At 36.4% G+C, this 27,992-nt stretch overlaps 1 protein-coding gene across 4 annotated transcripts in view; it reads right to left on the bottom strand.

Annotated features, from left to right (window-relative positions):
- LOC117412636 (dachshund homolog 2-like) overlaps nucleotides 1–27,992 on the bottom strand; it is a 137,096-nt gene that overhangs the window by 65,151 nt on the left and 43,953 nt on the right. For all 4 annotated transcript variants that reach the window (XM_058989126.1, XM_058989128.1, XM_058989127.1 and 1 more), the window contains exon 2: nucleotides 10,645–10,760. In XM_058989126.1, the coding sequence (XP_058845109.1) occupies nucleotides 10,645–10,760 (116 nt within the window). The remainder of the gene's footprint in view (nucleotides 1–10,644; nucleotides 10,761–27,992) is intronic.

Genomic DNA, 27,992 nt, shown 5'->3' with positions numbered 1-27,992 from the left:
CAGTCAAAAAATATTTTGAATCTCATAACTTTTGCTCTCAATGCCCAAACAGCTATACATTTGAGGATGGGTATCCTAACAAGTTGAAACGTTGCATCTTTTCTTGTGATACTGTTAAATGCTTAACAGAGTAGACCCAATGTTTTGAGAAATCTATTATTACACCTGGAAATGGAAATCAGGTGCGAGGATCATTGCTACAGCTCTGACAACTCTGAAGCCATGAACAATATTGCTTTCCAAGCAAACCGCCTTCAAATAAATCTTGGGGTGTACCCTGGGACAGACAGACCTAGGCACCTCAATATACCCCCCAGATCATGATTCTATCAACAACTTGTGCTTAAGAATGTCTTTAAATGTTTTCCACATTAAGAAGTTCTCTAGATAGATGCAAAAATGCATTTCCTACATACATAACAGACACGTGTCACCGTATATCCTATGCTGTATGTCCTATGTGCCGTATATTTTATGCTACTCCCTATATTTCCCTGACTGATTTTTTTTTTTTTTGAATGTCAATAATATATCAATAAACCTTTTTTTCTCCCTTTTTAAAATACAGCCCCAATGATCTGCACTCATATGCACATTTTCTACATCAAAGTTCAAGATCCGCCACAGCTAATCTGGTATTAAAATGAAAAGATGACCTTGTCTAAATTAATAAATCAGTGCAGAAATGCTCTTTCAACATGTAAAAGGTTACTGAAAGGTTACTCTTCAACCCATTTACCTCCCACTCCATAGCACTGACTAAGTCAATTCTCTCTAGAAAAACTCAACCCCCATCTGAGGGATAAAAAAAAAAAAAGCACCAGCCAAGAGTAGTCGGGTCATAGCAGAAGCAATTCACAAAGCTGCTTGCTGATTTGGTGTGATCTTGCAAGCCCTTTTGACAGATAAAAGGTTACTGTTAGTAAGCTCAATCAAACACGGTGTGCCACGGTTTAAAACAAGATGTAATCTATTATTGTAATTTCTAGAAAGCACACTATTAGTTTAGATATAATTTAAGTACAGTAGATTCTTGCTATGTCAGACCAATTAGGACCGAACCCTGCTCAGATTAGTGATTTGCTCAAAGTGCAGATCTCTTTCATAGTAAAATAATGCCTTTATGTTTTTTGATACTCTCACCAATTATATTTAATACAAAAGTAGCAATGCAACTACAGACGAAGCTGCAAATGTTTTACACAATTGTTATAGAATTGTGATCAGGGCCAGATTCACCTATAGGAAAATTACGCTATAGAGTAGGGCCCCCGCGAGGTCGACATTTTTGGGACATTTTACAAAAACTGAATGCGGGTGGCCGGGCCCACACACACAGGAAGAGAGGTGCACAGAAACTTGCTTTCGGTTCATTTATTTTATTTTATGACGGCTAGACATTCCTTCTCGATTACAGCATACCTAGTCTGAGTCTCTCACACAAGCAGCTTCCTGCTAAGGCACAATACGAAATGCTACTCGCCTTCTACCTCCTGGGAGAGACCCGTCCCTAGTCCTATGTCAGAGTCGTCAGTCTGTGCAGGATAAAATGTATGAATCACGTTCAATTTACGCATTCATTTATTTCAGTTTAGGGCCAATTTAAAAACCTGTCCTGTCTCAAATGTACACAGTATGCCTCTTTACATTTTAGAAACTTTTTTTTTTAATTAGGGAGTTTAAGTCCATACCATTTGTTTCTCTCCCTTTATATGCTGCGCGGAAATCGTGAAATTAGCCCAATACTGTGATTTTTTCAATATTCATAATTATTATTTGCATTTCCTACCGAAAAATTCACATTAACTAAACTGTACAGCTCTGCTGTGTGTCTGCGTGTAACATTCGCCATGCACATAGTGCTGTGCAGTGATTATGTCATGTGTCTACAGTAAATGCAATCTAGGCAAGAAATTTAAATACTACACACTGTAAAGAAGAAAATGGATGTCTCTAAAAATGTGTCTGCAGCAGATTGCGTAAAGCAGTATCCAGCAGGAGTTTTACACAGCGATGGAGGTAAGCTCTTCTGTACGTCCTGCAACCTTACTGTAGACCACTACCAAAAATCGTCTGTTGACATGCAGTTAGATTCAAGTATTCACAGAAAGAGAAAGGCGGAAATCTAGAGCAGTACTGCAACTGCTTTACTTGCAAAGAAACAAAAAACGGTGATTTCCATGTTCCAAAAGTCCACTGAAAGCCGTGAAGCACGAAACACATTAAATTTTGACGTGACAGAGGCGTTTGTTTGTGCAAATATCCCTTTTGAAAAATTGGACAACCAAAAGTTATTTAAATTCTTCAAGTTGAGGGTAGCAAATGGTGGAGCGATTCCTTCATCAGCCCAGCTGAGACAGGAATACTTACCTAAAGTTACCGAGTATCACAAGCAGGAGATTATGGAATTGGTAAAAAACAGTCTGGTTGCTTGTCAGTGGTCACTTACACATTGTATTTGTTTTGCAAGGTCTAAATGGTGAACATACATCTGACGTAGAACTGAAAGCTGTCCTTGCAGATACACTTTATCTACAGGCTGTTAATTACAACACCGTTTCACAAGCTCTTGTGCATAGGGCCCCCGAAATATGGGTTAGCGTAGGGCCCCCTCGTCCTTTAATCCGGCCCTGATTGTGATAATGAAGTTTGACTTCTACAGCTGCTAACAACAAGCATGTCATTGTGATTGGATGATTCAGATTATAGTGCCCTTAATTTCTTCTCATAGTACAGATACCCGGCTAAACTATTAAAGGTTTTTATGTTGGGAATAACTGTAATATAACTTTGCATGGGCAGTTATTGTAATATTCTAGTCTACAAGACTTGCATGTATTGTACTAGGTCAGTGTGACCTCTTTCATAGTACTGACACATGTTTCAGAAAAACAGCTGGGGCTACAGTCACAAAGCATTTACTATCAAGTTTTCCTAAAAGGAAAAAATAAATGTTAACAAGCAATATAAAGCTTAGGTGTTTCTTGCCAACAGATGCAGTTTTCTTTTCATTTTACAAAAAATGGTGCAAATTTAGCACACTGGTAAATGCTTGGTGAATATGGCCCTCGGCATACGTGCCCATTCCCTTATTAAATTCAGAATCAACTGTTTCTAATCTGGCATGACCACCAGTGAATGAGTAAAGTTATTGATAACAGACAAACAAAACACTATCCTCGCCATTGTATAATTAAAACGGAACATTTTGTTTTCCTTTTAGAGACAGTCGACGTGTGTGCAAGCTGCATGGATATGTGGGGAGAATGAATACACACAATAACAAGAGTTGTGCATTTTAAACCTGGAAAAGTCAACCAAATTGTGTGCTTGAATACTGAGAAAGTGAGGACAGTAAATAAATCAGCCACAATCCCGACTGGCTCCAGGCTGGCTCAACCACTGCTGAGTTTGGACCCTCCCTCTGTCAGACTAGTTGAATAGGATACAACATCCTAGCTGTGCAACAAGAGCTAATCCATTTTGTGATGCCAAATTTACTTAATCCACAACCTAAAGGCAAATGTGGGGCAATGTCATTGGGGGGTGGGGATTATTTCTCTTAATCCACTGCAAACACCAACCACCCCCGTTCCTCATTTAAATAAATAAGTATTTGTTTTTCAGTTGTTGTTTGTTAAACTTTGGTTCAAAGGGATATATTTTTAGGTACTTGAGTGGAACTGGGTGTGCATGTTGATATTCATGAAATAGTTTGGGCATTCTGGAGATCAAATTGTAATGTATTTATTAAATAGAAAAATAATTACTAATTTTGCCTATAGGAATCTGCATCTCAAATGCTTCTTTCTGTGAAAAATATAAGGTAGTTTAACTTTAGTTCAACAAATCCGGCTTTAAAAAAGAGGTAATCAAGCAACCCTTTATCCTTTAGAGTGCCACAGTAAAAACAACATCATTCTACCAACATTACAGCATTTTATAAGCATGCAACATCCACTTATTAATATGATCAAAGACAAATACTCCAGTGCCGTGATAACAAAGATTCGGATAGGATTTAGAAATCTGTAGCAGCTGGAGGGTTTTTCACAGCATGTTATAGCCAGTAGAAGCAGTGCTGCTCAGGAAAAGATAGTAAGGTATGAAGAACAGTTTGAGGGGTATTACATATACAAAAACAGCCCTTAATGCCAGGTAATGCCTTATGTAAACATAATGCTTGGTTATAAAGTTTAGAGAGCAATTCAAGGGAGGGTGTGACAAGACTGTCTTATGCACTGGCAAAACCACTCAACCAATCACTTAGATTACTATGGCCAATTCTGGTCCCTGCATAACAAAAAGGACACTGCATCTTTGGAGAGAGTCCAGCAAAGAGCACTAATGTAAGGGCTAGAAGTTATGAGTTATGAAGATATGTTGAGAGAAGTGAATCTATTTAACTAGAACAAAGAAGAATGAGGGGAGACTTGATTGAAGTTTTTTTATTATTATTTCAAAAACAGATCACAAAGTTAACCTAAAAACATTTACTGAAGCAGGGAGACCAGGACACCATTGGAAATTGAGTGGAGACAGGCATAAGACATAGCGTATGAGACACTTTTTTAGTGGTGAGAGTAGAGAATGGTTTAGAACTGGTTATCACGTTTCCAGTAAGTGCAAACCACCATCTAATGGGTTAACATAAATACAATGTTGTTCTTTGTTATGAACTAAATTTAATTGCAGTCAGTATTTTCACTCATTATAGCGGCACGATAATCTCTACTGACTTTCCTACGGTGGTTAGAATTTGATTGGAGTTGTAGTTTTAAAGTTACTTTGAATTTAATTTCAATTTTTGAGGCATGTACATTCGAGTATTTGAAAGAATATTAAGCCAACAACATGGAAGAACACTAGGCTTAAACTCTTTGAACTGGCCCTGTCGACATGGGGATATTGGCTCTCTGTGGCCAACCTCCTGGAAATATTTTCGGGTTGCGGGCCTCCCGGTGTGGATTTCTGTCCCCATTCATTAAGGCTTTCAGGCTGCTTAAATATTTAGCATTTTTCATAGTCAAACACTAACAGGGATTAAAAAGAATCGTATAAAATGAAAATTAAAATCTGTTATCTAAAATCACAAAATCTTGATTGAGGTGGACAGCTGGATCTTCATAACAAAGGACTGCGTATGAAAAAAACAACAACAAAAAAAAAAGATTTTTAAAAATGTGGTATAAGTGTTAAATACATTACAGTAATTGCAGTCGGCAGCATGTGTTATAATGACTTCCTCCCTGTCTGTCTGACTGGAAAAGTTATACTTGTGTTGAGAAGAGAAGCAGACAGCATGTTTGAAAGAATAAAAATAAAGGTACGCAGTGTGATTATTGGACTAGGGAAACAGTGATCTCAAACATCAACTTTACTTACCACAGTGTATAAAACATGGAAGTAAGTAGTAATATTTCTAGCATTTGTTGTTTTTTTGTCATTTTATTTTTTCCCAATACATTCAAACTACAGTATAAAAATAACCTTGAATATCTAAAGAAAACATTTACTCTGCCATATTCAATGCTACTCTTGTCATTGAATGCTATCCTGCCCATCACATCTCAGTATCATTATCTATGCTTAAAGTCATTATTTTATTTTATTTTTTTTTGGGGGGGGGGGGGTATCCTTGCTAAATTAAGACCCTACCTTTATGTTATGTTATTGCATTATCACTAGGGAGCATGTGATGAAGGGGATTAATATTGAGTTTTGGGTAATAGGGCTCTGATGAAACACTACCTGATGCTCCCACTCATGGAAACAGCAAATCCCAAACCAACTCCAGAAGTAACAGGCAGAAAGCTATCTTCAGATAGGATTTAAAGACTGACATTGCTAATTGCTGCAGCACCACAACAAAGAACAAATACTGTCTACAGGGAGCAAAAGTGGGGAAAAGGGGGAACCCAGACCTTCAGAAAAACAATACATCTGGCTATGTGTAGCAAGCAGTCACTAGAACAATGTGCTGTAACGATCCATACATACTGGGGAGGCAGTGTGATCTGGAGGGTATTTCATTGACTGTAATAGTCTTATAACACCATCAGTCATAACACTGGACTGAGGTAAGGGCACAAAACATGATCTGCTGACCTGAATTATAGTAGGCAGTGAGACAGGTAATATTTTATGTTTTGATGTAGAAGATCCCATGTACAGTACCGACTGCTGGCACAGATGGCTCGGACGATGTAGACATTTTAATATGCTGATTTACGGTGGTCCCCTGCTGGTTTGAATGGGGACTACTGGGTTGGAAGTGGGACATGGGGCAGGTTCCACCATAGACTATCCTCGGTAAAGAACTTCACAGTCAAATTAAAATATTTGTTTGATTTCAATAGTTTCATTAAATAAGGATTGAGGCCACCTACTGTTTTTGTACTCTTTGCAGTTTGAGCTCTTTATCACTAGAAAAGATTACCAGTATCCACTACAACCTCTAATGACAGAGGTGTTTTCCAATAACACTTGAGAAATGCAGAATTGACTGCATGTGTATTTGTCAGCAACTGGTAAGTAATTGTCTTGTGCTTCATACTGTATACCACTACTTTCATATCAGATGTAGTAATGCTATGAATAGTAGCCATTCTATATAGGTAAGACACAAGATTTTCATCTTACAGTAACTTCTTAAATAAAGGGATTTCGCTGGTGAAAATGATTTAAAACGCAACCTGCTAACTAAACATTAGTCACAGCTGTATTTCTAGTATGTACAGAGCTGTATGCTGTGATTGCTGCTTTGTGCAATGCTCATTTACATGCAGGGCAAGTGTGATGGGCCATATGCCACCAGGTTTCTATGTTTTATTTATGTTAAAGTTTGAGATGAAAGTAGATATTGCAATTAAATGTAACGGCCACCCAAAGTAAGGAATTGCTGTAGTTTCTTTTTTTTTTTCTATCCCAGGTGCCTTAATTAATGACGTGTTTTGCAGATCCACTTTTAGTGTAAACATTATTTTTTCTCTTTCTAACTGAAGCTACATAGCAATGCAAATGCATGTCAGTCTGTATTTTCATATTCAAATATGTGTTCAATAATATTGAAGACTGTGTATGACTGCTCATGTGCATTGTAACTGCATCTCTTCTGATCATTTTCCCAAGGATTTATTTTTATACTTTAAAGAGCAGGGGTCTATGAAACACTATTCCAGCAAACAATCAAATACAATAAGCAATGTAAAAAATACATTGAATTACTACATTAACAATCTGGTTAGAGGTGACAACTATATGCTAGCCTACAAAAATAATACAACTAAACTACAGAAAAGTAAATATTCATTACAATACGTATTATTTATAAGCAAGACACATATTATAAACAAAGCTTTATATAAATGAATTATTGTGCCAAAAAATAGTTTCAGTGTAATAGTATATGAACAAAAAAAACGATTTCTTATTACATTTAAAGTAAATAAGTAAATATCTATTCATGTCACATTTTACCAATAACTATTGAAACGCTCAATAGTGCTGAACTTAGAAATACTAAAATGACAAATGTTTTGACTAGTTGAAATGTTTGTCATTGATTTTATTAAGTTTATTTGAGTATTTCTAAATGTCACATTTCACAAGTAAATCCTTAAATAATGTAGAATGTATAACGTATTTTGAGATGTGCCCGACAGCTATAAAACACAAAGATAAATACCTGCATTTTTAAATTCAAAATGATGTTAAAAACAAATTGTCAGAATGTATTTGAATGAAAGAGCAATTCTCTTTAGGTTTGGTTTGGGGACAGAGCAGATGGGATGCACAGCACTGTGGGATATGTCATTTATCATAGTCACAGTCGCTAGGTAGCAGGGCTCAGCTCGCTACAGGGAGAGTTACCGCATTTAAGTCACAGCCCCATTAGAGTTGGACTAGTGCAGTTTGGCAACACTTGCACTTCTCATTAACTTCATCATATTAATTTATTAGCCTTATACATCACATCAAGTTACTATGGCCTTGTCACAAAGAGAAGGATTTAAACTCCCACCTGGTAGACAAGCATAGTAAATGTACAAACAAAGGAATATACAGATTAAAAGGTAGATCTGCAAAGTGAATTTACCATTCTGAATTGTGTGAATCAATACAAACACGAGAAAAAAAGATAAAATAACAGTACCGAACCATAGGAAAAAGGATTGTGTTGTATTTAGAAAATGTGTGTGTGTGGGGGGGGGGGGGGTTATGTTCACATGTTAGTGTGAAATATGTTTTTGGAATATTTATTTTGTGTGTCATGTAAAATATTTCACAATCTTAAATTGCAACAGTTGCATGATGAGTCCTCCAAGTTTTCTTTTTGTATTCATCCTTTTGTAGTGTGTAGGCTGTGGGCATTTTGGTATTAAGGTCAAGGTCATGACCTTTAACTCCACCCTCTTGTTCTGCTTTATGAACAGACATTGGAGGGTACCTTTTGACAGCTCTGGAATGAACTGGGCCCATATCATCAAAAATATGTATCCTATGGAGTTTTAATTCTTTCAATAAAATAAATACATTATTATGGAACAGAATAGCACTGATTAAAATGACTGACTTTTAGGAAAGGTAATTAAAGATTCTCTATACACAATGTAGTAAGACAAAAATCAGAATTTATTTGTTAAACATTAAGGCAGTTGTTGTAGATATAAAAATGTCTCTAGAAAACTAGAGAACTGGATGGGTGTTTGCTGTGTTTTGGGGGATCGCTTTGGAATTGTATTTGTCAAACATTCGATTATCTGTGGTAAACATCCAAGCATCCAAATGTAAGAACATAAAAACAGTCTTTGAGCTGCAAGCTCACGCACATAATAATGAAAGCGAGCCCCTCTCGGGAGCGGGTGACATCTGTTTCTATGCCAGATCCTGATAACAAATCTAGCAAAGCAAGGCACATTTTACCTGCACAAGCAGGAGAAAGGCATTATATGAGTCAATAAGGGAGGAGAACCTTCTGTATTCTACAATTATAGACTGCTCAGGATCTTTCAGCCAATCAGAGAGCACATTTTGCCTTCTGCATTCCACGACACATCACAGAGAAACCCTATTCATGACATCAACCGTGCCACTTTCAGGTTCTACCGTGCTGCATTCTCCAGATCAGCACAGTTGACGTCACCCGCTTTAAAAAAATCATACCTGAGGCACCTCTCGAAATTCCATTCAACCGCAAAGTCCATCCAAAACAGGGACATTGCAGTTGGCCTCGTACATTAGCCACTTTACAGTATTCTCCTCATCGAACTCAATTAACAATGGATAAAATAAAGGTTGGTAATGATTAGAAAAACAAATGTAGCTGGATTTGAACGTATTAATAAAGCTGTATATAACAGATGAACAGGACTGTGAGTGTCTGTCAATGGGTTATATCAGCACTCGTAGTGCTTAAACTGACCTCAGCTTTCAGCCTTGGTTCGTTCACTTCTACTGATGCCGATATTATGCCACACACAGGCGTTCACCATCCTATAACTCTATATTACTGCATCCCCTTTTCCCCTGCCTATAGCAGCACAGCCCTACAGTATATACCCGAATTACAGTGGTTCAGCGCTGGGGAAATGGATTTCTTAATATGGCATTCCAGTAAAACTCCAGATATAATTACCATATGAGCCAATATATTTAAATATATTCTAATGTACAGTTGTACTGTCAATACCAGACATGGAGGGCTGAGGGTTGAAATATTTTCTCTGTGCGACAAATGATTATCGAGAGAGGTTTATAAAACTTTGGGATAAGGTTTTACAGTACTGGTATTTTAGATTTGACTGTGCTGTTCAAAGTGTCTGCTGGGTTTTGCACTGTCAAGCTAATACGTATGTGATCCATGTATTGATATTTTAATCTTATCCATTGCCTTCTATGCTTAAGATGTGCATTTTTGTACTCTAAATGTGCACGTACTGTTAACTGTGATAAAGCATAACATACTGTATGGGTTATTATGTGTAATTAAAACTGCAAAAATAAATTAATCTCTGATATGAGACATAAAGAGTTAACACAATTAACCTGAAGTGAGACAAACAGTATCATCAATGGCTTTCTAATAACAGGAGTTCCCTCTTGAAAGCAAGCTGGTTTAGCTAATCCAAAAACATGTTTCCAAGTACTGCCCAATTTTTGCCCCCTGTTTTGGCTACTGTATGTTTGTTAATACTAGCAGTATTTTCCTTATTAACAGTGCGTTCCTGTGACACTTTTGCTTGAATAGCTTTGAGGATTTTAAACAACAGTTTGTGCATACAATTATTACAGATGTGAATGATAGATGAATAGATAGATGGATATCCATTTTTAGAAAGATTGGCCCTTTAATCCACCCTTTCCGATAATAACACGTTAAAACACTAAGCAATTTTTGTTACAGAAAGCCTGAATTGCAAAATCTAAACTGCATTTGATTTTGGTCAGTAACACACAAAATCTTTTTTTTTTTTTTTTTTAAATGAATACAAAAAAAAAAAAAAAAAAACTAAAAATCCAATATTCCAACCTCTGGTACAACATAAAAAAGGCCCTGAAGGACAAGCTGGTCAAATCAATATTAGTTCATTTCAAACAGAGAGGGAGACAAAGAGAGCGTGATGATTTGATAGATTTCATTACCTGACGGGGAGATAAGTCCTGGTGATAAAAGGCCGTGGACACTGTGGGGCAGCAGGCGGGAGTTCTCCTGCATCGCAACACCCAGCGAACGCTTCGGGGGTCTTCCAGGTCTTGAGCTGTGAGAAAGCGAGGAGAATTTTAATATATATATATACTTTTACTGTAGAAGAGCCTTGAATAACAATATACCTTAAGCAAAATGTGAACCCACCACTGATACAGTATCTGGTCAATGGAAGGAAGACATACTATAACACTAGAGGTAAAACAGTCATTAGTAGAAAAGTTTCTCTGTGACTTAGAGGTTGATTTGATATGCCTGTACCCTGCTGAGCCACAACTATTTATATGAGCAATTTAACCAAAGATAGTTGGTTCCCCAATGTATAGGCTGATCAACATACATTTTACCTCAAAGTAAAAATACATCTGTTTAAATGTACAGGTAATTAAAAAGGAATTTGGTTGTCTGCAACTTGCAGTTTAATTTTCTTAAGGTTATTCATGTGGGGAAGCGTTTATGAATACAAATAAAATACATTATCCTTTGGTACCATAGCAAATTTAGTTAACCCTCTATTTTGATACCTTGGTCTGCAATAAGAATGGTCGGTATTTATTGCCCACTTGTCTAATACCAATTACAATTACTTAATTAAAAGTAATTTGTTATAGGAATTCTAATTACTATTATATCAAGTGTTACGGAGCACAATTCTACTCTGCAATGATTAGCTCATTTATATAACAGCATCCAGTGGCGTATACTGCAGTAAAACAGCTCAGTAGTTATTATATACACCACAAACCTAGTCTACTGGCTACAGTATCATGTGCTCTAATCTACAGATGGCAGTGCTACATTTTAAGCAATTGATATTGCATTAAACAAATTCAATTATCCAATTACTGTTCTATTCAATATCTAACGTCTACAATTTTGATCGTTAAACTTTACTTGACCTTTTGGTGTTTCTCAGGTGAAACATATTACTATCCCCTGTAGCAACCTGACACTCTGTGACTGGCTCACGGTAAACTGATCTGAGGACAGAACCAGCACACAATTTTACATTAGTAATCCAATTAACAGCTTGAACAGCCACCCATGTAAAAAGAGCATTCAACATTAATCACTTTTGTGGTTTTCTAGCCTGTAACTGGAACCTTCACGTTGTTAACTGCACTGTATACACAAACCTGTTATTCATAGACTGCTGTGTTTTATTCAGCTCGTAGCCTTATGCATATCAGGTTTTCACTGTTACACTTCAGATTCATATTTACTATAACCATAACTGCTGCTTTATATTGACCTTCTAAACAAAATCGAAAATAATATCTTGAACTACACAATGATTGGAAAAAGAGTAAAATTTGACTAATTTATGGAAATGTTTTCAACCGCTACAGTGCCTTGTTTAACTAATTCTGACACATGCTTCTTCAGAAGGCAAGATGATTCCGTTCATACTCCTGACTAGAGGTGAAGTTGCTACATGTTTAAATTGCTATCGCTGATGCCGATAAAGGCTGTGAATTTGAGTCCTTACCGATGAAGAAAAGATTATCTGAGGCAAATTCTATCGCAAGATTCAAATAAGAAATATTTCCTAAGCTACATTGAATGCCACATGTTTGTTTGTCTTTATTTATTATTATAAATGTTACATCTTTTAAATAATTAGCACACTAGCAAATACATCTTGTATCCTCTTACAATGAAACCATTTACTACACACCTTTAAGCATCGTTTGGTTCTTATTCCTTTGAACTTTAATCGAATGTATGTTTGTTTGAAGATACAGTCCTCTTGACCGCGCTAGAAGGATCACAGTTTTTTTTTTTAAACAAGCTCACTCCTGCCAGCTTTCTGTTGTGCCAAATAAACATTTGAAATCTATTGAAATTCCTAGCCATGCATAATGCCATTGCGCTTCAGAGAAGCAAAAAAGGAAAGTGGAAAGCACATTAAGATTAGCCAACATAATTAAAACGTCATTAAACAAAATTACATAAATGCCTAGAGCTGAAAATTATTAAGTTAACCCTTGAAACACTAGCATGGTTTATCTTGGCAAAAGTCTATAAAGTCCAATAAAAGCTATCACATCTCCTTCTCTTTGTCTTCCATTATTACAAAAAGACTGCTTTGTGACATCACAAGTCACTCTCACACATTGAGCGTGGCAACAAATCTGTCCAGTTTGTTTTGAAAACAGTGGGTGTTAATTGTGGAAGAAGGATTAGCAGGTGCCCAAAACAGAACAATAGTGATTAAATAAACATATTGAAATCTGTAAATGAGGTGCTAACAGTAAAAAAAAACAAAAAAACATGTGTGAGTCCCAGGAATAAAACAGCTGCGACTTTTTTGTTTTTAAAATCTAACTCTAAAAACAATTTAGATAGAAGACAAATATTTCTTCAAGATCAAATTTACACAGAAAATGGCTAGGCTGACTTGTGTCCCCAATTATGCCCATTAATTTTACACAGAGGACACAATGTTAAAAAGAGGACTACAGCAAGTAAAAGGACTACAGTACGTTTAAATATTACAATTAATTCAATAGTTGGCCAGCTTGTTTACTTTAAAATTCATTTCATATGGATACTGTCAAATTATTATTTTTAGATATTTAACAATACTCTTCCTGAAACTCCACATTAGAGCTGAAGGCTTCTCTGTAGCTGTGTGTTCTTTACTAACGTAATGATGGTCCTTTGTTCTTCATGTGGTAGTAATACAAATGCATTTGTTGTGGAATGACTAAGCCAAATGTATCCCTCTGCTGACACAGCTTTGGAGACATTTACCTTGGAGTGCATATTTTCTACTGAATATTTTCCATAAGGTGCCTGTAACAAGCTTGCCGTTTCCCTTAGGAGTAATAATCCTATTTACTTATATTGTTACATTTGGATGCTTATTGTTCAACCTTAAGGGGTTTCTTCCTTTATATGGACAGGTGCTTCCCTTGGACTTGATTAAAAGGCTCCTTAATTCCAATTGTTGTCTTTTGTATTACAGGTAACACACAAATACACTGTGAGTCACTGTACCTCAAGCCAGCTGAGGGCAGGATAGGCATCTGAACAGAGACAAAACTTGTCTGAATTAAGTCAAAATTGTCTACAATACAATGACGATAGCAGCAACATTTTAAATTGTAACAGGTTGTAAAATACATTTTTTTTTACAAAACAAGCTTGTGTTTTGGAGTATTATATGTTTATCACAGGATCTTTTAAAGTTTACATTTTTTCACGATCTACAACCACCGACTTCCATAATCCTGCCCCCTCCCCACATCTACTTCAGGCATCATATTGTAGGATACAATTGCAGTAAATACACACAGAAACATTCAAACCGTTTAAAGGCAAACATGAATATAGGAAACTTGCTGTGCTAGATTAGAGAATGTAATATCTCAAACAACAACATATTTCAGAATGTTATCACCAGCCACAAAGACTACTGTTAAAACAGAGTAAAAAGACTACGGTAGAACATCTCTCGTGTTTATATTTGGTGCCACAGCTTCACCTTAGTGTAAGTTTCTACCCTCACACCAAATTACATTTGAACCATTTCTTAAGAATATTTCCTCAGAAGTACAAACACATTAATCTGGTGATCAGTGGAAGACCTGCACAGTCCACCTGTTAAAACCCTTCAGGTTAGAAGAGACCCAGCCAACAAGAGAGGGGGGGGGTCTGGAAAATTTGAAAAAACACCATTTCAAAATTTTAAATGGGAAATTGTTTAAACAACAAAGGCTGCAGCCAAAAAAACTGTACAAGTCAGGATGCCTTTGAAGATATTTAATTAAAATCTAATCCCGCATTCTTAAAGGCTCACATAAATTAAGCTGTCATTCAGGAGATTTATGCATTCACATTTGCATATTGCATACAATTCATCAATTACTCATGTTTGAAAGCACTGCCTTTCCCAGGGAGCTGGCTGCCACTGTGCCAGCAAGCGGAATGAGAAGCATGCAGTACCCACTGGTACCCAGGAGAAGGCTGCCTCCATATGTCCATTCCTCACAACCCCCCCTCCAGCACCATATACTGCACTCAGGATTACTGACAACAATCTGATGCACTCTTTTTATCTCAATCTGTCAGCTGAAGGTGGAACATTTAATGTGCAGCATTGGGCTTTGAAAAACAATAATAAAAATTGACAGAAACTTAGACACGATAATACAACCAGCACAGGGAACTATTCTGTGCGTCTTATTAATATCTGTAATAATGTCATGGGTGAGTGCAACTAACTTCAGGCATTCTCAACCCTAAGATTTGATTTCTCAAATGGAAACTCTTATTTTTAAACGAGAAATGAAGCTGTTGAGCCTATTCCCGGCTGGGCATGCTGCCAAAAAAACTGCTTTTGTTACAGTTAAGGTTCATAATTCCTATGTGTGTTGGGAATAACACAACAAATCAATACAAGCCTATCATATCTCAATTAATTGCATATGAAATGATTACTTTTCTAAAACAAATAGTATCCAGTAACTTTATAAATACACCAGATAACGGGTCAATTTATAAAATTGCCACTACAGGTCAGGAAAATTATACCACACAAGAGAACACAGGAACCCTAAATAATATTTTGGATACTGTTCTTAGTGAGCAGTTTTATATAATGTTCCATACTCCAAACCTGAATTGGTGCTCCAGTTTTCTTAAATTAATTACAATATATAACAGGTTCTTTCTTTTTAGGGGGTTATATTAGCTTGGGATATACACAATCAGTTTACTGTTACATATTCAGTCTTCATATCCCTACCATGGCTAAGGTTAACTGTTCTTATTGGCAAATACGTACATTTATTTAGGCAAGGTGAATATTAGCTATATTGTATTTGAAATCTATGCTGGACACTTCTGACTTCAGAGTCTTGGGATCAGCATTTACTGTATCTCATTTATGTAGTACTACAGGCTAAAAAACAACTTAACTGACCTTAATCTTGTACGCATTTACTGTGTATAAAGAAGGCAGATGTGAAATGATTAAAAATAATCTATTTCTTCTTTGCCCTTCTAAATCTATAAGAAATACCTTTAAGTGGCTGTGGCGGAGTGTCCCGCCCCTATTTATTATTATTTGTATTTTTGTTTGTGGCGCGGGTAAAAGCGCCGCGTCTTTTATTATTATATTTAAAAACCCTGTGAGGATGCATGGCTGATCAGCTACTGATTATTTAACTAGCTGACAGTCATGCATCCTTACCAAACGCGTGCAGACTCTGGCCGAGGGATAATAAGATAATTAACAACTAGTTAATCCCTCGGCCAGAGTATATAAACCTGCAGCTCTCTGCACTCGAGGTTGGGTGTACAGAGGAGAGTACGGGGAGCGGAGAGAGCGAGCAACATTCGAAAAACAATTGCTAAAACGTGCTGGATTGTCCAGCACGACACTTACTTGTTTGTTTGTTTATTCGTTTGGCCCTCGTGCCCTTTTGTTTTGTGTTTTGTTGTTTTGTTTAAATCTTTTGTTTTGTTTGTTATTAAATACGCTGAGTGCAATAGCATTCAGCTTCACCCGCCCATCCACTGTTTTGGTGTCAGTTACTTCCTGGTCCGTGACGTCATCCACTTCACCACTGCGAGCCAGACTGCCACATAGGCATAGAACAGTCAAACTTTTTTTCTGACCCAAACATTCAGATATTGCATAACCTGCCACCTTAACAGCTCTGCCAGCAGTCCTCCTCAGAGATTCTGTTTTCTTTGTGAGCGTCCACCCTGGTAACATTTTGACATTTAGCAGCTGTGTGATTTACCACAGTAGTGCGGTTGTTGTCTCCTTCTCTAAATTTACTGTCAAACTGAAAGCATGTTCTAAACAGTAGATTCATATATGTATATCTAAGCACAGATAAAAATAAGAAAAATCCAGTGCTCTTGCTTTTTTGCACCTTTTCAAGAAAAAAGCACAGCACCTGACTGTTATATTGTTTAGATGTTCAATTCAATTCACAATGGGGCGATTCAGAATAGCTGCAAACAGCTTTGGGAATGCTATGGTTTTACACTGGTTTCAAACCCTTTCATGATGTATAAATAGGATAATGCATCAATAAAGTCTTTCAAAAGGCCATAATTTCATGCTTAGCAGTCACAACCTTTTTAATTACCTGCATCTCTGCTGCCGGGTCACATTTTCACAGTGGTGAGCTGCGAACTTCAAATACATAATTCTGATTTCTGTTCAGAGCCCCTGACACATTTTTTATGGAGCACACATCTGCTGTTGGAGATAGATAGTCTGAATATGAACCTTGTATGCTTTGAAAACACAATCTCTGACACAGGTTGTAGTTGTAAAAACAAAACACATCAGAAAAACATGTAAACAAATACATGAAAAATACTACACTATAATATTACATGTGCTTCCAGTAAAATATATACCTAATTTAAACTTAATTTTAAAAAGCATATCTATACTATAGTTTAATTTATAACTATAGTGTAAAGTGTTACATAAAATGCAATGTAATAAAAATATAAAAAAGTACAAACTTTTGGAAACTGTAGATAACCTTATTGGTCAATTTGACCCAACAAATACATTGTGCGAGACTAAACTTCCAGTATTATGAATAGGGACAGGGGGGTCTATAAATAAAGGGTTAACGCCTGTCGAAATGAGAAAACAGGAGCACATGATCAGATTTAACGGCAGTTGCTATTCATAAGAGATCATTCAGATGCGTCGTTAAGCCCCAACGATTTTCGTCTATGAAGGCATGTTTTTAACAAATTGAGAGAAACATTAACGATTACTTCATTAGCAGAAAGTTTTTATCGGTCCTGAGCGTCAACCTGCTATTCATAAGAGTGAACGACAGCAAAATGCTGTCGATAACTAGGAGTTAGTGAACGCTTTCTAGTCATGTCTAAACTAACGACAGCCTTGGCACATTATTTTTTAAAGACCTATTTTATTACTACACTTGCTCTGTTATACAGTTTGGCATACCCGTGATTAACACTGCCTATTTTGAAAAAAAAAAATCTGTAGCTTTATATGAAGGAACATGTTTAATATAAATATATACTCACACAAGAACATATTCTCCAGAATAATCATTTTGAAACAGTGCTGTGAAGCGGAGAGCAAGTGAGAGACAGTTATTTGATTATTATTATTTCTTTGCCGTGATCCGTGGCTGACAGCGGTCCTTTTCTTTTTACTTCTTTTACCTGTGTTCACAATAAACAGTTTGGATGAATACTGCCTGTGAACCTGTTTATTTTCATGGAGCGTTACAATATACAGTATACCAGTGCTGCAGTCGGTGGGAAATTTGGGCTTGCTTGGTATTGCAAAAAACACTGATCGAGCCTCAGTGCGAAGGCACGATCAGTGTTCGAAAGGGAGTGTTTTTTTTTGTTTTTTCCGTGCACCACAAAACGATCCATTTTGTGTACAATGTGCAATACGGTGTGAAACTTTCACTGATTCATAAACATAAACTCGCCCGACTGATTCCCTGCTTTAAGCGGGGTTTATTAATAATAATAATAATAATAATAATAATAGTTGAGAATTTGTAAGATTAGCATTTAAGTTTTCAAAATGATTATTATTATTATTATTATTATTATTATTATTACTACTAGAATTACAGTATTATTCAAATGTCTTCCTACAGTGTTTTTTTGTTTAGTTTTTTTAGTTTATTAGTTTTTGGTCCTGCAGTTAAGAATGGAAATCGTATGTGTGAGTATGGAAATGTGTTTACCAGCATTGCCAAACAAAACGAAAATACAAAGTATTTTTTTTTCTAAATTATGACATGTCCTGAATTTTTGGCAGATGTGATAGTTTTTTTTTAATGGAAATGGGAATAGTAAATAGGACAGGGACAGAACTGCACGCGGTAATCATGTTTTGTGTACGGTAAACGTTTCGTAAACAAGGCCCTAAGGGTATTAAATCATTGCATTTAATGTTTTAATTGTGCTAAACCGGCAAGCAGCTTAGCTGCCTGGTTATTAGTTAGTTGTTTTCTGTTTAGTTAGTACTCCGTGAGAGAGTTAGGATTTTATTTTGTTTTGTTTTTTAAATTCTTTAAGAATTGAACTTGCGTCCTCTGAACAAGGACGCACTGTATATAAATAAACACACAGGTACCGCCCTGTTTTTGAATTCCACTCTGTTGTTTGAGTATTATTCTTGCTTCTAGAAGACTGGTATTCGCCCCCCTAAATGACGGTAAACAAGACAAGTTGCCACAACAGGTAATTACATTGCAGATGTTGGAGAACACCCCCTCCCAAAAACTAATTAAAAATTACAGCCCCTCTGGAAAGTTTGGGAAACAATGCAGGAAATACTGTGCCTGTTTTTATATTCACCTAAATAAAGTTGATTCCATTTTGGACACAGATACTGTCTGTTTCACATATCCATCCCAGCATTAGGATAGTTACATCACAAGATAAAACAGCAGATCATTTGCCAAAAAGCTAATTGCTGTTACAGAAACAACCACAAGTGTAACAGAATTCACTATATAAAAAAAGTGCTAAATGTTAAAACCAAGTTTAAAAGTTACAGTTTCGTTTTTATTGAAAGATTTATGATAATATTGCTAGAATTTTGGTTGGCTAAGCTGTTTTCCCATACTTCTGTTCTTTTTATTATTTAAAAATGTACCTTATTATTTGTATGCTTTTAAAAACCTTTTCATTATAATGGTAACCCTTAAATCAACATTAATAACTAGTAACTATTTCAATTGTTCATTTTTTCCACAGATGATCCGGTCTTGAGTCCCTGAAAGGTTTTCTCTATAGTAAGGACCCCGTAGACACCAGAAAAGAGGACTAGGCTGTGGACACACCTGTCTTCATTCTCCAGTGCTGTCTATAAGCAGTATGGTTTTTTTGTAATTAAAACCAGGTTTTCATTGAAGTTTTCATTTATTTTCTGTGAATAAAGGGAAACATTTACCCTCCAGTAAAATAATCAATCTTAGCACTAAAAATGTCAGGCTTTCTCCTTACATGCATTTTTTTTCTTCTTTTTTTAATCTATTCAATTAAAATCTCCAATAGCAATCTAACAATGTCACCTTGAGAATACACATTTAAAAGTGTATTTCTAGCATGTATTTAAAACCAAACTGTTTACTACACTCTTCCATCTTTGAAAAGAAAACACAGGAGATAAAATGTTCATACACAGAGGAAATTTAAATATCAATAAACCACTCTAACATATAGACTTGAAAATGCCTTCACAGATTTTGCCAATGCATGGAAGATGATATGCTATTGTAAACTGCTAAATGCATGACACCTCTCATTTAAATAAAGCACAAGGTTGCTACAGTACCTACAGGTGAAAGGATTTCAATTAATTCATTGTAGTTTCAGCAACAGTGCAGCTTTGAAATCACTTGTTCCTTTATGTGGGATTACTGTTACTTAAGCCGTGTCATGTCTGCTATTGAATTGGATTTTTAAAGCAATTTAATTTGAAATCAGATTAAGCCATTTTGAATATGGAAAGCATCTGAAAGCAGTAAGATATTAAAGTCCCTGTAATGTCACTATTACAGGGCTTGATGTACCAATCCTGATTTATTATTTAATACTGTGTTAAAACTATTAGTAATTTTAAATAATAGCATTTGTCTGTCTAATAGGCTATGACCAAGTATGATGTCAGCTACTGTAGTGAATTACATTTTTTGGAGAAGAAATAGGCTAGTGCATTAATATCCCTCACCGGGAATGCATAATTCGGGGTATATGGAGGCTGTCTGTCTGTCTGACTGACTATAGGACTGTATGTCACCCTTCCAGTATATCTGAAGAACTAATGAAACTCTACTGTTATTTTTTTCTGTGATGTCTTTTATAAACTTATTACCAGCTGATTGCATTTCACAAGGTGCAATAATAACAAGTAAATATCCATTTAGACCACTTTCTTTAATATAAGCGATACCCCCTTACAGGATGCATGAATAATGCAGAAAGGCTGTGATAAATGACCAACACATTGGTGGAACTGTACTTGCCTGTTAGTCACTAAACATGCTGCCTGTATCAATTGGGAAAGAAACAGTGCCCGAGTGGCCTAAATGCCACTGTATACGGACAGTGCACAGCTTTTAATTTAAGTAGCCTATGCTCATAATATCTCCTGGTCAGATTACGCATTTCAGAGCTGCTGATGGTATTGAATAAATGTCAAATATTCTTCCCTTAATGTCCAGATGGGTAGTGCTGGATGTTCTTTGTGTGGATTTCTGCAGTCCATTATCTTTTTCATTAATCATATTGCAACACACCCAGACTCAGCAGGGTAACTCCATTTTAAGATTGTTTTTTTTTTACCCTCTGTAGCAGGGCAGCAGGAGAGAGCCCTGCACACTATTAGAGGGGGCAGAGCAAAGCCCTCCTGTAAAATGTATAGTTTTGGTTATTCTAAACGGGTGATTTAATGTATTGTATGATTTGAACGTATTTTGTGTTTAGTTCAAAACACGCCTTTTTATTATTACTGTTATGATTTATTTAGGTATAAATGACGACGAAAAGCTGTGTGTTTTGTTTTGATTGTTTATTTTAAAAACCTCATGCAGAAGGTGGCCATCTCCCGAGTTAATTAGTTGATTTCATTGTTGCTAATCGGGAGATGGTCACCTGTATAAAAGCCTGCAGTTTTCAGCGCTCTGGGTGGGAGTGTTTCAGAAAGAGAGAACGAGAGAGACAGAGGAGCGCGAAACTGAAAGTAAAAAAGGTACAGTGAAGGCAACTGCCAGCCTGACCTTAGTTATCGATTCAGTGTGGTTTTTGTGTTCGTGATTTTGTTTTGTTTAAAACTTCTATTTTGCGCTCTGTGAGCAGTGTTTTTTTTTTGTTTTTTTTTTGTTAAAACTGTTTATTTTATTATTATTATTATTATTATTATTTATTTCTTAGCAGACGCCCTTATCCAGGGTGACTTACAATTGTTAGAAGATATCACATTATACATTATTTCACATTATATTTTACATACAATTACCCATTTTTACTGGAGCAATCTAGGTAAAGTACCTTGCTCAAGGGTACAACAGCAGTGTCCCCCACTGGGGATTGAACCCACAACCCTCTGGTCAAGAGTCCAGAGCCCTAACCACTACTCCACACTGATTTATTTTTGTTTAAAAATAAACGTCGCTGCAGCGCCTTTTTGCACCGCAGTACCTTGCCTGTTTTTGTTCCTGCTTCTGGTATGATGTCACCACCTCAGCCATCCCTGTCACACCCTCTTACAGTTCTACTGTAGTGTTGCTACAGACAGGTCTTTTGGTTAAAGCAACACTAACTCAGTAATCTGTATACAGCCACAGTGGTTATTAGGTCCTTCTGTCACATCACACTGTGTTGAAAAAAAACTTTTCTGAATCTCCAAAGGCACCTCACAATAATTGAAAATAATACAATATACCGGTATTTATCAAGACCCTCTATTAAAATAAACCATTCCAAAATAAAATTAAAAAAAAGTTTACGATTAAGATAAAAATGCCATTTCATAAAAACAAGCTTTTAAACTCTTAACAGGCTCAAGAGTTTAAAAGAAACCTGGAATCCATAATTCAGTGCGAAGCGTTCCATAACACAGCCTCACGTTGGATCCCTGCAATTGTGTGGAGAAGCTTGTAACACATGTTGTTTGTGATGTTCCCTGTGTGAAAATGAACAAGTAGGCAAAATGCTCTTTGTGTCACCATTACTCTTACAAAACAAGCATGGATCCCAAAGCACTACGTACATGTTATTTTTCAAGAGAACTAGAAATCAACAGCTTTATATTCAAGGTTTATATTTTATTATGTCTAAATTAGGGCCCCAATAGGAGTACAGCTGCTTTAATATCTCCAGTCCTTCTCAATTAAATCCAATCAGGTACATGAAGGAAAGCTGACAGCAATCCATTTTTCTGTGTCCCTCCTTTACTCAAGTTAGGTATCAAGTAGATGGGCATCCCATTTGACACACAAGATTGCTAGTTCATCTTCAAACAATAAGAGTGCTGGCATGCAGCTGCAGGATTAAATTGACATTATCAACCTGTCTGACTAACTGTTCAGGAGGACTGCATAACAGGATTTTACTAATGGCAACAAACCTTGTTTCTCAGCATCTCAGAGCGGATTACTGTCACTCAGCGCCAGGGGAACTGGGAAACATGAACGACTTTCTTTTATTTGTTTAATATTCTGTTCAGTAATCTGTTTAAAAACAGCATCAGAGGGAAATGTCATGGGAAGCTATAAACATCCAGTTTATTACTTCTTGTACCTACAAACTGACTGAAATGAAATCCTGAATCCAACTTTCAGAGAGAGGACACTTCAAAACTTGTGGTTTAATTATTTACGAGATTATAATAAATACATTTAAAAAGTTCCCATGAGAAAATATTTTGGAAGTTAAACAATTATACAGAATATTATCATTTCTATGTATGATACTCTCTACGGAATGCTTGGTTTACAGAATATTCTAATGGGTCACCTATTGTTATGGGTTTACATGCAACTCAGACTGAAACTGACGACGGAAAGGTCTGGTGAAATCAGTTCAGAATCAAAAGTACCAAAAAATCTCTAAAAAATTCAAATCAACTAAAATGAATAACTAGTGTTGTGTAGAATATTTACAGAAGTTGTGCAACATATTGTTGAATGTTTTCTGTCAAACCCTGGTACATTGAGTAATGTATAGCATTCTTCCAAACCTTTTTTTAAACATAATAATCGATATGCACTCTGTAAAGTCTCTCTAGAAGACAAAGGCCAGCCATGCAGGTGTCCGCTTGAGCACACCAGGCGCCTGGCTAGTAGGGTCCATCGTATTGTGATGAGAAGAAACAGTCGCTGCCTTCCTAACCCCCTGGGAGCGCCACAGCCAATACGAGCCTTCCTCTGGGATCCCCACAAAGACTGCCAGGATGCAAACCTGAGCTCCCCTCACTTTCTGACTCACCCTGCACACCACGTGGCCCTGCTTTTACCAAATGAACAACTTTAATAAAGAAAACACCACTGTCCTAATATAAAAAGGTGAAACACTACTCTCTTCATGTGCTGAAGTATAAGCCCAATACTGTACCATTGGTGAATTCAGTGCTCTACTTTAGTTTTATGAATAATTTTCATATACATTAGAGTCAAACGATTGTCATTATTGCCAACAGGCAACAGGAAAAGACCAATTATATTTGTCTAAGTAAGTAGATGTAAATACATATATCAGGGCCGGGGATCTCTTATTGGGGTGAAAATACTTTTTTTTTTTTTTTTAGAAAACTACAATTCCCAACCTTTAATTACATACATACATACTATAGCCAAAAGATTGAAGGGGGGCACGATTATTTAATTGTATGCAAGAGTTTCTGACTACTAAATGGATAATTACAGAGTCCCTATGCAACATTGCACTACATGTTTTTTTCATTCTTCCTTAGGACAGCATTTGAGTATGACTGACAGTTTTGCCCTGTTTTTTCAGAGATCTAATGGAAGTTAACTGCAGCTGCTGTGGGCCTCTTGACAAAAATCCAAGCAGCACACAAGATGTCCATAAAAAAAAACTCTTTTATAAAGTAACCAAAATAGTGTCTTTATAGTTTGTTGTCATGGGTACACCTCATAAATCATTGGATATTTTCTATTATTATAAACGTGACGGCCTCACACTGCCCTTGTGCTCAGTGGATTTCTCCGCTAATTTTAAGGTGTTTTCATACATCAATTGTTTTGTAAAATAAATGTCATGACGACCACGGAACACTTAAGCTTGTTATCAGGCACTCAGGCGTTCATTAGGACCCCCTCAGTTTGGCATTTCAAGCATCCCTGCCTCTTTGCATTATTGAGTAGTTTATCTGTGCATTTTCTAAACATGGCTTGAGCATAAGAGGATAAAGGCAGCAAAGGAATCCAAAGGCCCACTGGTTGCCATGGTGACCTAAACTGATCAATTTCCTGTCACTGTTCTAACCAAGGCAGTCTCTGTGGCCATAAATACTAATTATTAATGTTGGCCATTTGCTGACGTATTTAGTTTACAGATTAAAGTGGTGCATAACTAATTTATCATTTAACATTAGTCCTCTTGTATTTCATAAGTTTCAGTTTATTTTCCAGTGAAAAAACCACCTAAACCTGTACATTAGATTTATTAAGCTTTAATGATTGAGGCCTGTTACTATTATAAAAACCTCTGAGCTCACTCCGAGTAGTGTGTGAATGAAATTTCTTTAGAATCTTATCAAGTGGATAATTAGGCCAATTGGTTGATTTATTAACTAATATGAGATGACTGAGGGTCCCACTCCTGGCTCTAGAATCACACCATAAAAAAGTAGGACAAAAATTGTCCTACTGCAGATCATCATCACTTTTTATGCCTTAACATTTACATTTAATCTAAGCAAAAACACACATACAGTAATGGGATATTAAAAAGGAAAGAAATAGTTAACATTGTTAACCCAAGCCTATATTTTAAGTGTAGCACGGAGACCAGGACCAAAGGACATAGTTGGAAATTAAATGGAGACAGAGACAGAGTGGTGAGTATATGGAATGGGTTACCATGTTGAATCATTGGGATCCTTTGAAAAATGACAAAACACATTTCTGAGATCCATTAAATAGAATTGATGGGCACAATCAGTTTAAGTGAAGGATAGATTATTAATATTTATTGACTGCATTATACTGATTAGGAAATGTAGTTTATGTATGAATAAAAAATGTTTTCCTCAGCTGTACAGAAATACACTGTAAAACCAAACAAATTGAAATGAATACAATTTAAAAAAATAACTATAAACATACTGAACACATTTTTCATTACCATTTCTTCAAAATTCCCTTTAAATATAATGTGAGCAGCAAAACTAGAAACCCTTTCTAGACTTTTTCAATATATTGATTGTGCATTAGTTTAGCTTAGGCTTAAACTAGAACTGCTAATCGTGTGTCACGTGATGTCACTAGATGCACTACCTCGAATGTCCCCCTATTGATTCCCCCTTTATTTTGCTCCATCTCCATAAACAAAGTTACTATGGCAGGCTTGCAGCAAAAGCAGCCCGAGGGAGAAAGTATTGGTTTTGTTCAGAACTAGACTTGAGCTGTAAAATTCCTCTGAACCAAACTAAAGAAAAGGGTCTCCCACACTTTATATTCTCCCTTTTAAAACTCCTGCCATGTTGTTTACCCCCACTAGCCAGTGAAGGCTTTTTGTCACAATGAAGGACCTGTTTTGACACACTAAAGAGCACTTGGTAAAATCAAATATTAGGTTGAAAAGAATGTATCATGTATCAGAGATGTATCAGAATGAAGATGCATCAGAATGAACCAATACTATTTACTGAATGACTCCAACTAGAGTATTTAAACTATTATCAAAATAATGTAAAATAACAATAAAACATTGGGGTCTGTTTCTGGTGGTGGATCCATTGGAGTTTTATGCATTTTTATTGACAGAAATACACTGAAGAGATGCACATTGTATGTTAGATATTTCATTTTCATGACATTGGTACACTAATACCTGCTTTAATGATCAAAACAATGGCAAATCTAAATCAGCTAAGAGCAAATGAACATATTCCATTGTGATATGGCTTTTCTAAAGCATATTCTTCATTAAAATACCAGCTAACCACAGGTTGTAATTCTTGACTGTTTTGTGATCTCCACCTTCTGTAGCACATTTATTGGTTCCCTGAATCCCAGGCAAGTACAGCCAGGCTTGTGAGAATCAGGTCTTTGTAACCTCAACTACTACCCTTCAAAATCACATGTACAGTAAATGTAAGTTTCTGCTTGACACTGTAGTGTAACAGAGAAATTAATGTTGTTTGTATGTTCTATTTAATTCTGTAGGTCAGTGAGATATTTGTATCATTTTGTTTCAATTTTCTATTTTGTTTTACCAGTATGCCTACACAGGAGCGAGGGCTGTGCAGCAATATGAGGAATCTGCAGTACTGTGTATTATCAAGGTCAGCAAACACTGCGCTCTCAAAGGCCCTGAGGACAGTAAGAGATCAGGGACTGTTATTCCCTGGTTAATATTAAGGGCTGTTATACTCTCAAAGGGGATCGCTTGACTGTCCCTGCCCTCCGGGCTGCTACTCCTGTCACTGCTTCCCCAAAGAGAAAAAAAAATAAGCACGCCGCATGGGACCTTTCACCAGTGCAGCACTCCAGTTAATCAACACAAAGTATGCTGCAAAATAAAAGTCAGAAATGTACATGCAGCAGACACTCATGCATATCAAACCGAGAGCCAAATAACATATGTTCTATCATATATATTATATGACAACCTCAATCTCTCAGTGTGACTGTTTTTCAACAATTCAATTATCAATTTGTCATCCAAATCAATGTGATATTTTTTTTTACACAAAACTCCAACATTTGTAAAGAACAACCCGGGTTGTTTGGTAGCAGCAAGTCATTTAGGAAGGCACCAGACCCTGACACACTTGATAGATCTAAATATGTGCTAATATTTTAGGGAGATATGATATTAACAGGTAAATAGTTCAACCAAACATTTTGGCCAAAACAGGGGGCTTGGCATGTCTCACAAACGCACAGACGGATTCATATCCCCGTTTCAGCAGAGCCCGGGGGAGCTCCAGTGAGGGAGTGGCCGCAAGGCTGTGGAAGATCCTGTGGACGGAGCACCTGCAGCAGGAAGACTCCAGGGGCTCTGCAATCAGCCCGACAGCCTGCACTCACAGGTGTGTCACTCCTCGCAGCTGAAGCTTCATCAGCTTTACTGTCTTCATTTCAAGTCAGGGTACTGTCAAGGTTAAACGCACTTTATTCCTCCTCTCTGCAAACAGGAGCTTCATTTCTTGATGTGGCTACTTCTGCTGCTGGTACTTCAGTAGTATAATATAATTGCCTCATATAGTTAGCTGGATCTAACTCTGAATATCCATTTAAATGGATGTTGTCATTATCATTAGGCATCACATATTCAAAGACAGCTCCTAAAAGCCCACTGTGTATGATTTATCAGTGAAAATCAGTATACTCATTTAAATGTATACATAGATTGCAAAGAGTAATGCTTTTTTATCCAATGCTTAAAATGGATAGGTACTCGCCCCTGCTGTATATATATATATACAGTATTGTGCAAAAGTTTTAGGCAGGTGTGAAAAAATGCTGTAAAGTAAGAATGCTTTCAAAAATAGACATGTTAATAGTTTATATTTATCAATTAACAAAATGCAAAGTGAGTGAACAGA

This window comes from Acipenser ruthenus, chromosome 16, assembly GCF_902713425.1.
Source record: "Acipenser ruthenus chromosome 16, fAciRut3.2 maternal haplotype, whole genome shotgun sequence".
Taxonomy (NCBI): domain Eukaryota; kingdom Metazoa; phylum Chordata; class Actinopteri; order Acipenseriformes; family Acipenseridae; genus Acipenser; species Acipenser ruthenus.
Note: the sequence above shows the minus strand (reverse complement) of the source record. Positions and strands in the feature narration are given on the sequence as shown.